At 39.8% G+C, this 11053-nt stretch overlaps 3 protein-coding genes across 5 annotated transcripts in view; all 3 read left to right on the plus strand.

Moving 5' to 3' along the window:
• slc39a8 (solute carrier family 39 member 8) overlaps window positions 1-6437 on the plus strand; it is a 14341-nt gene extending 7904 nt beyond the window's left edge. Inside the window, exons 5-8 of the mRNA XM_015039914.1 lie at window positions 704-853; window positions 2408-2615; window positions 4190-4374; window positions 5657-6437. Of these exons, the coding sequence (XP_014895400.1) occupies window positions 704-853; window positions 2408-2615; window positions 4190-4374; window positions 5657-5803 (690 nt within the window). The 3' untranslated portion in view covers window positions 5804-6437. The remainder of the gene's footprint in view (window positions 1-703; window positions 854-2407; window positions 2616-4189; window positions 4375-5656) is intronic.
• Window positions 6438-6794: 357 nt separating this feature from the next.
• On the plus strand, window positions 6795-9641 carry LOC106952057 (probable N-acetyltransferase camello). 2 transcript variants are annotated; one of them, XM_015039936.1, is made up of 2 exons: window positions 6795-6950; window positions 8537-9634. In XM_015039936.1, the coding sequence occupies exon 2, from the start codon at window positions 8544-8546 to the stop codon at window positions 9207-9209; it is 666 nt and encodes a 221-aa protein (XP_014895422.1). In that variant the 5' UTR covers window positions 6795-6950; window positions 8537-8543; the 3' UTR covers window positions 9210-9634. The 2 variants fall into 2 exon arrangements, with proteins under 2 accessions (XP_014895422.1, XP_014895421.1); XM_015039935.1 differs by having other exon boundaries at window positions 6796-6946; window positions 8537-9641.
• A 99-nt stretch (window positions 9642-9740) lies between these two features.
• Window positions 9741-11053, plus strand: part of LOC106952056 (probable N-acetyltransferase camello) — an 8290-nt gene continuing 6977 nt past the window's right edge. For both annotated transcript variants that reach the window (XM_015039934.1, XM_015039933.1), the window contains exon 1: window positions 9741-10272. The gene's annotated coding sequence lies outside the window, so the exon portion shown is untranslated. The remainder of the gene's footprint in view (window positions 10273-11053) is intronic.

An 11053-nucleotide genomic window follows, 5' to 3' on the forward strand; every position in this document is an offset into this window, starting at 1 on the left:
TTTGTTGGTTGCCATGTAAAAAGCATAATGTCAATTTACATTAGTAATTTTTTTTTTTTACTGTTAAAATGTGTTTTTTTTTTTTTTTTTTTGCCTTTTTGATAACTTTCCTTCTCCAGAAAAATCCTCACCGATTAATTAGTTTTAAAGGATCAGTGAACTCTGTCAGATGGACCTACATTAACTGGCTTGTCCTCAGCCTTGTAATCCATTTTTTTATGATTATTCCTTTGATGCCAGTGTGAACCTCAGATGTGAAGTTGTTTGTACTTTTACCCCTGACGAAGTCTTTCTGCTCATGTCAGATTGACCTGGAGAACAACAGCCTCGTGCTCAGTTCCACATTATCTTATGAGTAGCTCCGTCCGGAGATAGATTATAAAAACAGTTAGCTTTGCTGAACTGTTATCTGCAGGTGCCATGTGCTTGATAGGAAACTGCTGCTGAAGACGTTCCACTATCTCACCTGACAGGATTTAATCACTGGGATTAGGCTGTTTGTGTGACCCAATTAAACAGTGAAGATCCAGCAGGAGGAACCGCAGTGACACTTTCACCCCTTGCTTTTCAAAACACAGGACTTTTTTTTTTTTTTTACTTTTATTTTAGTTTCCCTATACAAACATCAATGTTCCACTTTCTCTTTGTTTTCAATACCGACCCCTTAATTAACTCATCTGATGCTTTTCGTCTGTGTTTTCAGCACGGCCACAGCCACTTCACTCCCGCAGACATGCCTCAGGAAAACAGCGTCCAGAACGGAGACGCTTGGGTGAAAGGCGACTCTGTGGTTTTGACCAACGTCGCCACCATTTCCACGGATAAGAACAGTCTGGCCGTCGAGCCCCAACAGGTTCTGTCTGAAACGCGTGTCGTTTTTAATGAAAAGCAGTGATAAAACTGTTCTGTAGGTGAATAGGATTGATAAAATTTAGGGATTGAATGGGGAATATTATTACTTAGTCTGCAGTAAGATGCTCAAATAACATCCAATTTGTGGCTTGTTACTAGGGCAACAGCTAGCGATTATAGTAGAAATCAATGAATCTCTCAATTTGTTCTGACAATTAATCAGTTATTCTGATGATTAATCAGATTAAAAATGTGCCACATTCTGCAGATTTTTCATTTAACTGCTTCAGCCTTTTTATACAAATACATAAAAGATGCAAAAAAACAGTACATCTGCAGCTAAAACGATGCTTAAAACCATGTGAAAAGCTCAGTGCTTTCTGCTTGACTTTGCATCAATACAGTGTAGAGCTAATTTGTTTATCTTTTTTTTCCCCAACTAATAATTGGATGGCAGAAGGTGTCTAATCGGGATCATTTGAACTGATAATTTTTTTTGTGCAATTTTGGCTTACCACTCTGAGTATGTTGCTTTCTCAGCATTTCTTTCTCTCTTTTTTTTGAGTCTGCATAAAAAGCTGGCGATTAATCGATGACTAAATTACTTTACAATTATTCCAATAATCTGATTCATCGTTTCAGCCCAACTTGTTACCTTTAAAAAGACTGGTTGATGGTACTCCTTTGTTTCCTCATCTTGGCTGATGACTTAAGTGTTTCTGGAAGGCTTTCTAGAAGATTTAGCGGTGTGTTTATGGGACCAGCAAGTTCAAAAACAAGTGGGGTAGGGGCACCGCCACGCTACTCTCATCTCCAATGGCCAGGGACTTTAAGCAGTCTGATTGACAGGATGGAAAACTTTAGCCGGTTTGAAACGTACACTTTGAAAACTTGTTTTTCCTCGTATCAGGAACCGGCCCACGTCTAAGAGGGAGAAATTTATGAAGCTTTTACCACTGATAAGTGCAGGTCATAGGTTAATAAATTACAGTGATTTGTCTGTTAACACATTGCTTCTGGTTTGAAAGGTATGTGAAAGCTAAACAAACACGAGAGAAAATGATCAAGGAGGAAAAACTAAGCTGTGAGGAATCCGATCCCCCATCATGGTAAAGGGGACCCATTGTCTGACTTTTACACAAAGAGCCCTTGTTGGTCCATAGCCAGTATAAGCTTCTTTTTGTCTCTTCAGAGGGACTCCAAGCAAATGCCAAGAAATCTGTTTGTGTCTGTGCATTCTCCGACTTCCTGCTAGCAACACTTGAGCCATTATTTTTCTAATTAAAGAGATTTGCTGCAAATTGTTAAGTGCAGAATAATCAGTAAGGACAATTCAAGTAATCAATCTTCTTTTTTTCCCCCTTTCTAACAAGTTAGAGGAACAGCAGTAGGCAGTGATCCGGGACTCCTGGAAATCATTCTTTGACTTTCTTTATTTTCTGGTTGAAGCGGACTTTGGTGTTTGAGCTTTGTCATTGATTCCATATGTTTGCTTTGACATGACCAAACACAAGCGCTGACTGCATGCCTTTTAACCCACGTGTCGCCGCTTCAGGACGCCCAGGTGTCTGAAGTGATGTGTCACTGGCTGCGCGGGAAGCGCATCACCAGCATCAAGACGGTGGCCTGGATGATATCTCTGAGCGACGCTGTGCACAACTTCATCGACGGTCTGGTCATCGGCGCGTCGTTCACTGTATCCGTTCTGGCGGGGTTCAGCACATCCACCGCCATCGTTTGCGAGGAGTTTCCCCATGAGCTGGGTGAGTGACACTGATCCCCTGTGACACTGTGGTCAGTCATGTGGCAAAGTGTGCGATGCCTTTGGTTTCACCACTCGTTACTCTATTCCGCCAAAACAGAATCCAGTGCGCCCACATTCAAACCCAACTGGTGACTCTTTAGTCCGTCATCTGAAAACGCATGTCGTGGTTGCTCAGTCGACCTGATGGGCTCTGCAAGAGAGATCCATGCAACATGTCAATGAGAGAAAAATGATGTAGTCAAATAATCCTGTAGACTCTGTTCAACTGGAGACCAAAATTAAAGCATTTTACATTTTCAGCTGCTGCTGTTCGCTTTTCACACAACAAACAAACCAAACCCTCTAAAAACACGTTTACCCACCTCGTTCTGGTGATGCACCAAGAACCACTGAAGGAAACGACACAAAATCCTGTGAAGAAGACACTGAGTGCAACTTCTTTCTTTACAAAATCTAAACAACAATAGAGTGATGTCAAGTCTTTAACGTTTGTAAGATTTCTGTTTTGTCGTCAGTAAAATGCCATGAGCCATTTTTCCCGCTTTTTTGTCTTCATATTTACCCAGAGTGCCCTGCGCTGTAGTCCGCTTCCTGCTTTTGGAGCGGTCTCCGGTCCGCTTGGTGTTGACATATGCATTCAAACTGTGCCAGAGTTCATTTCAACCAAACAGGAACCTACTAGGTTTGTAGGCAGGCCAGAGTTTACTTTTCTGGTCCGCATCAGATTTCGATTGTGCATCTACAATCGAAGACGTAAATATCTCTTCAGACAACCCAGACTAACTAGGCATACGGACTAGAGTTTGATTAAAGCAGAATAAGCAGTTCTGGTGTGAATGCACCCTAAAACTGAACTTTCTGGACTGCACTCAGTGTGGTGGAAGTCCAAAACCGGACATCACCCACTGCATCCCATGTTCAAGGTGTAGTGTGGTGGCACCATCAGGCTGTAGGGGTGCTTTCTTCAGCAAGAATAGGAAAACTGGTCACAGGGGATCAGAAAACACGTATTGTTAAACCCCATTCACCTCTTACGACCCTTGTTGTAAGACAACAAGGTTCGTTGTCTTACTAGGACAACGACCCAGAACTACAATGGATCAATTTGGATAAAAGTAAGGTTTCTGTGCTAGAATTTCCCAGTTAAAATCCAGAACAGACTCAGAAAAACAGTGTTCACAGATGCTCTCCATCCAATTTGACTTTACTTGAGTTGGAAAAATGTTCTCTCCTTATATGTGTAAGGCTAGAACAGACATACCAAAGAGCTGTAGATCTAGGTGTGACAAAAAGTGACTCTGCGAAGTATTGACTCGGAAAGGAGGAATGCAGTCACCTGATTTCAGATTTGTGTCATTTGTCACTGCTTTGAGTAAATCGAGATCACTGGTGACAAAATGTCAGAGTTCACGGGTTGTGAATACATTTGCAGGGTAGAACACCATCCTCAGTTCTTTACAGTAGAATTTAGCCAATGGCTTGATAGAGTTCAGAAGAAGCAGAGTTGTTCCTTTAGCTTTTTTTTTTTTTTTTGATGCAGCTGGTTTTAAGTCAGTGTTTCCTTCTCTGCAGGCGACTTTGTTATCCTGCTGAATGCTGGAATGAGCGTCCCGCAGGCCGTTTTCTTCAACCTGCTGTCTGCAATGTCCTGTTATGTCGGCCTCGTGTTCGGCATCCTGCTTGGAAACAGCTTTGCCCCGAATCCTATCTTTGCCATCGCGGGAGGAATGTTCCTGTATATTGCACTAGCAGACATGGTGAGCTCTTCATCTGACCCTGTGATTTTAAACATGTTTGTTTTACGTTGTCTGGCACTTCAACCGACTGACTCCAACTTACGAGACTGAACTTGTCGTTTTGAGCGTCTTGTTTTAACTGATTGCTTTCTTTAGCATTACTCTGCCAGCTGTTTCAGCTGGGAAAGCTCTTGCAACACACCCTGCTCATCAGTTCAGCCCAGATGCACTTGCTGGGGTCACCAGCGCAGCATATGCAAGCTAGAGATATAGCTGTTTCACCTCTGGTGGTCAGTGGAGACCAGTGTCGTATTAAGTAGAAAATATAGTCAACATTAGACAGAAAAATAATTAACCAGAGACTTGGTATTCCGTAGAAATAAATATCTCTTGAAGTTAAATTAAGACATCAAACCTAGTGGTTAAAGCTTGTAACGTCGCCCCCAAGTGGCTAAATTCTAGACCTACAATGACCAATGACCTCCAAAGCAAAAATATGTTTAATTTTGACAGGAAAAGCTGAATTAAAAAACAAAAAGAAGGTAAAAAGATATCTCTGGAATTTTTTTTGCAAGATGAGACACATTTGGTTTGATTTCAAATTCATAAATATTAATCACTCACATGTTGTGGAAAAGAGGCCTAAGAAAGACATTTTGACTTGAGGTAAAAAGTTGAAGGAGCTGCTCTTTACATTGCACACCGTATCTTTTCAGGAAGCTCATTGATAAAGAAAAACATGTGATAAGGCTGAAACTTTGACTCCTATCAGGTTGTTCTACAGCTGAACCATTAGTTTACATACACCTAATAAAAAGACAACACTTTTTTTTTTCTCAGTCTGAGGTTAAATCAGACCAAACTTCTTTTGGTTTGGCTCAATCAGAATTACCAACATTATTTCTATTTGCTCAATGCCACGGTACTGAGAGAACATGTCAAATCTTTCTTTTTTTAAATGAATGTCTTCTAAATCAGAAATTTACACAATTTTTTTTCAGTATTTGTTGCCGTTGTCTTTGATCTTTACGACTTGGATTAAATCTTTTAGGTTTCCTTCCTCAAGCTTCTTGCAATAGTTTTCTGGAGATTCTCTGTCATTATTATGTCATTTAACAAATAGAAATAATCTTGGTGATTTTAACTGACCCAAAACAAGAGAAGTTTGAGTTGCCATAACTTCAGACAAGAAGGATGTATCATTTTTGTTTTCTTTTTTTCCCCTTTCTTTTTGGTTTCAGCCGGCTGTTTTGTCTAATATCATTCGGTTATAAATAAAATTCACGTTTCTCCTCCATTGCAGTTTCCAGAAATGGACAGTATAGCAAAGGAACAACAAAAAACTTCCAGCAAGATCGTCTTCTTTCTGATCCAGAACGCCGGGCTGCTCACCGGCTTCGCCATCATTCTGCTGATCACCATGTTTGCTGGGAACATAAACCTGGGATAGGAGAGGAAAACAAACATCCTCACACTGCGCCTTTTTTTTTTGTTTGTTTCTGCTCACACACAGGTTGGACTGAGTGTGAACGTAAAATGAATGTACAGACTAAACCAAGTGTTGAATGGTTCAAACGTGAACTTTTATACCTTTTTTTTTGGACTATCAAGCTAGTGAAATGTTTTCTCCAAAAAAAGGGAATTTTTATACAATCAACATGTAAAAAAAAAAAAAATCAAGAACATTTATCTTAAAGAAACAATAAATTATTTTTAGTCTTCAAATGTGAAATGGTTTCCATTCACCTAAAGTGTGTTGTGTACAATTTAATAAAAACTGATGATTTCTAGCTTTGCTACATACAGTTTTTTAAACTCTATTCTGAAACAACTTCTGCGCTACTGTTTGAGTTTTGTTTTCTTGCTCCCACAAACTTTCAAAGGCATATTTTGTTTATTCCTATGCACATTAATATATTGATTTTTTTGGGACTCTTGAAAATGATCAAAGTGTACATAAACATAGACTTTTCTATATAAAATAAATAGTTTGTTATCGTTGATGAATTGTTTATGCACACAGTATACGCTCTCTTCAGTACTAAAAATCATGGAACTGAAATTAAAAATATCTTCTAATCAAAGTAAGAACAGCCTGTGTGTACATTTCTAACCCTGGAATACCAAAATGTCTGGTTAAATTTGGTTGTAGTGTACAAAACTTAAAATGTATTTAGTTAATTTTGTCAAAAGGAAATGGAAGGAATGCGTGTAAAAAAATGTTTATTACTATTTTAAGGCGTAAACAGCAATGCCTGTTTACTTAAAGTTATAATTTAGGGATTATTTGTACTTTTCTTTATGTAGAATACATTTTTTGAAGGACGTGTATTTTTTTTTAAATTTACTATAATGATAAAACACGGAGCATTAGAAACACCAGATAGTCACACAGCTTGACCTAAACTCCGGAACAAAACTAGTTTGTCCCGCTTTTTGTGTTTTTACAACAAAACTGCCACTCACAGCATGGCTCCCCGTTGACGTAAGATCCGGAAAGTCCACTTCTCTGTCTATGGAAGCGCGCAGTTCACTTGGAGTAGACTTTGGCTGCAAGAGACCTTAAACACCATACTTGGGCATCACCATAAAAGCAAGTACCTTGTGTTATCTTCCTTTGTTGCTTTTATCGTTCCTCTAAATCTCACTATGACGTTGCAGCTGCTGGATTAGCAATGATGCTAGCTACTGTGAGCTAATGTAACTGTTGTCATTTCTTAAAGGAAAACCGTTTGCATAATCTGACTCGTAGTTTGATGAGGATTACGCGAATTTACGTGGAAAGTTAACATTACTTATTTTTGACTAGGTTGCTAAAAATCTGGTTAGAAACCATCATGACCTCTTCTCATGTGACCAGCATGAGGGATGTTGCTGGAGGTCATCATGGGTAAATGCAATTTCATTTTATATGTTTAAATAATTTTACTCTTATCATTAGTCACACAGTGACGTCATGGTCAATTCTGGCGCTATGAAAGCAACAAAGTAAATTTATTCAATTCTCTACATTTGAGATGATGATGACAGTATATCTAATTGCAAGGAAAAAGTTATGATTTCTGTTGAACTCTGTCACTGTAGCAACACACCATGTTAATGTTATGCTAAACAATGTACAAACCTAAAGCCTTGACCAATTTGAATCCCATGTTGCAAGAAATGAAATAGCTAAGCTATCACTCAGTTTAACCAGCAGTTTTTTTCCCCAATTGCTGGTTGGAAAAAATAAATATATATATTTTGATACCTTGAGAGACAGCAGCCAAATTCTCATCACAAATGTGTTTACAGTAAACATATTTTCAGGCAGGTAGTTTGTGGTCTGTCAGGTTATTGCTGCTCCTTCAAGTTGTTTAAGGTATGATGCATAGGTGATGCACAGCAACAAGTGGGGAGGGGCTGCTGGTTAAAAGAAAGCCATGGAGTTTTCCCCGTGCTACGAACTGAATGCTGCTTCTCTGCGTTTGGTTCTGGTTTTGGAGAGGCAGAGGAGACGAGAACCAGAAGACCTGAGTGGTCTGGAAGGTTGATACGACAACAACAGGTCTTGAATGTGTTGTGGTGCTAAGCCATTCAGTGATTTATAAGCTAAAGTATTTAAAAGTTTATTTTCTGAGCTACAGGGAGCCAATGGAAGGACTATAGAACTGAGCTGACGTGTGCTAGCTTTCTAGTTTTAGTGAAAACGCGAGCAGCAACTTTACCCCTTTAACCTTACAAAGGCCGACTTTGTAACTGTCTTTATGTGCCTCTGAAGGTTCAGGTCAGGGTCCATCACTACACCCAGATTTCGGGTCTGATCGCTGCTTTTTAGTTGTAATAACTGAAGTTGTGTGCTGACTCTAGATCGTTCCTCTTTAGGTCCAAAGATAATATCTTCAGTTTTGTTTCTGTTTAGCTAAAGGGAGTTATGGCACATCCATGCATTGATTTGTTCTGCGCCTCCACTCTGTGTTTGAATGGATTCATGGTCACCTGGTATCGTAATGCAGAGCCGTGTACAGGTGTAGTTATGGTAGCTAATTTTATTACTTGCTATTTTATGAGCTAGCAGGAGCATGTAGATATTAAATAGGAGGGGGCCCAGGATGAAACCGTGGGGTACTCCACATGCAATTACAATTCATATAATTTGCCACTTTAAAAAAATTTTTTTTGTCTTTCTGTTTTTCTGGACCAGCTGAGCCATGGCCAACTTTAAGATCCGAAAGTACCGGGATGAGGACTCTGAAACCGTAAAGGAGCTCTTCACCTCAGGGATGAATGAGCACCTGCCTTCGTCCTTCATGCACGTCCTGAAAGAGCCGCTGACTCAGATGTTGCTCATGTGCACCTTCTGCTCGCTCATGGCCACCTCCCAGTCCTTCCTGCTTCCCGTCCTGGCCGTCACCCTCCTCCTGGCCGGAGTCCGGCAGATGATCGTCTACATGTTCAACGGCTACATAGACGCGTCTTTGAAGAATGACCTCAGCGACATCAGCGAGACCTACCTGCGGAAGAATAATTCGTGTTTCTGGGTGGCAGAAAGCGATGGTCAGGTGGTTGGGACGGTGGCGTGTCTCCCCGCCGAGACAGCACCCGGGTTTTTGGAGCTGAAGCGCATGTCGGTGCGCCGCAGTCACCGGGGAAAGGGAATTGCTAAGGCTCTGTGTCGGACAGTAGCGGATTTCACTAGGGAGAGAGGTTTCTCTGCTGTCATACTTTACACATCTATGGTCGCTACCGATGCTCAAAAACTGTATGAACACATGGGTTATAAGAAGATGAGGCAGTTTCCTGTACCAGAGTTTTTTGCGAAAATCATCAACTTCACTCTGATTGAGTACAGACTCGATTTAGAGGAAGAGAAATAAAGCTAGTGACACCGACAAACTCTTTAAAACGTCTTTGTAGTTAGTTTATTTCATCTTTTTTTGTGACAAGTTCAGCTCCCGCTGTTACTGTCTAAACAACGTCCATTATGCAGCATGTTTTCTCCTACCCTTTTTGAGTTGTTTATCTACGCATTTAAAAATTTCTGTAAACAATAATCACAGTAAGGAAGCCATATTTCTCTTTTTCTGATAATCTGCTGTTGTGCTGCCATATATGGACGTGGTGGCTTCTGGTTGTTGATGTGTGTGCAGGTGCATGGGGAGGATCTGGGCCATGTGTGGGGTGAGCAGTTTTTCATTGAAAATAATGTATAAATATTCTGCATATTTCAGCTCCAATAAACATAATGGTAATCGCTTGTTACCAAGTTCTGCAAGAACCTGCAAATAAACTGGTTTAAATCAAATAAGGAAAACCACAGGGCCTCTGGCATTCATTAACGAGCCAATCTTTGGTGTTTGGTGCGGTTTAAGGTAGTTTAATGTAAAAGTGTCATTTACAGATGTACAATTTATTATATTTAGAACCCGTTTGTTTTCAGAAGTCACCGGCGCACTTTCTGGGTCGAAATGTGTGAAGTTCACCAAGGTGAAACAACTGGAAAGCTGCTTGACCCATCTGAACATCGAATATTCCGAGTTATCAAATAATAACTTTGATAACTGCATCAACGATCATGAGCATACAAGGAAGTTCCACGTGCTGCGTTCAAAGCGCCTCGGGCATGCAGCAGTGTTTACAGACAGCAGGGCGAAAACACTTTCTGAATTATTGTGTTTTTGTTGTAACGCCATGAAACTTTCAAAATCCTCCAGGCAACAATCATATAGACAGCAGAATAACAGTCTATATAAAAAGAATAAATGAAAAGCAACTTAAAACACCTTTCCTGTATTCGTTTTTCTTAGCACCGTTGAATGAACCATTATTGAACTGAAGTCGGATTGGAAGAAGAGGAAGCAGGTATGCAGCGGAAGCCTTGAGAAGGTTTTAACAGCAGGAAGAAACGGTCTCTGTTTTCATCTCGTATATTAATATAAGGTAAGGAGTTTGTGTTTATTTGTTTGTTCTTTTTCCGCTGCAGAATCCCATAGAGCCTTAGTGTCAAATCCTCCTTAGCTCTGTGAGGCTAGGAAGAATGCTAGCAGCTCTTAGCTAGTTTGTTATCAGTCGTTAACGGCGCTCAGATTTATCACCGTTTTAATAACGGGCTCAGTGCTGACTTGTTTAGCTGCACATTAAATGGCCTGCCAGGATTTTTACCAGCTAGCTACTGTCACTGTTATGAAGCATTCCAGTCAGAAGCCCTTCAGTCGTGTAGTTTATTTGAGGTCAGTGTGGTTAAAGGTTAAACTGGTTTATAACCCAGTTGTATGTTTTGTCAACTGGATAATTGATTTAGCAAATAAATAGAGTATCATAGTCTTAAATCTATTAATATTTTGCCACCCCGCAGCCACAAACTTTAATCTATTTTGTGGGGATTTTATGTAACAGACAAGGTATAGTTGTGACGTAGAAGGAAAAGGATACGTGTACAAATCTTTTATGCAAAGTGACACAAATAAAATAATGTTTATGAAGTAATATTTTAATAGGTTACAAACTGTGACCTTTGAACATTTTTACATCATCTGTAAAAATTTTATATCCCATTGAAGATGAACCTAAAAAATAAAATTATCATTTTAAAATCCTAACCAGTCAGGATGCCATACAACTGTTAATAACAAAGTGTATGACGATCTATGTTGTTGATTAAATTAAATCTTATGGTAATGACGTGTCTGACAGATACAGCCGGTGTTCTATCACATAGCCA

Source organism: Poecilia latipinna, unplaced genomic scaffold, assembly GCF_001443285.1.
Source record: "Poecilia latipinna isolate Pla-1442-1.1 unplaced genomic scaffold, P_latipinna-1.0 Scaffold489, whole genome shotgun sequence".
Taxonomy (NCBI): Eukaryota; Metazoa; Chordata; class Actinopteri; order Cyprinodontiformes; family Poeciliidae; genus Poecilia; species Poecilia latipinna.

Bases quoted from the DNA above. Each gene is read 5' to 3' on its own strand.
- LOC106952057 (XM_015039936.1), top strand. From the start codon at position 8,544: ATGGCCAACTTTAAGATCCGAAAGTACCGGGATGAGGACTCTGAAACC.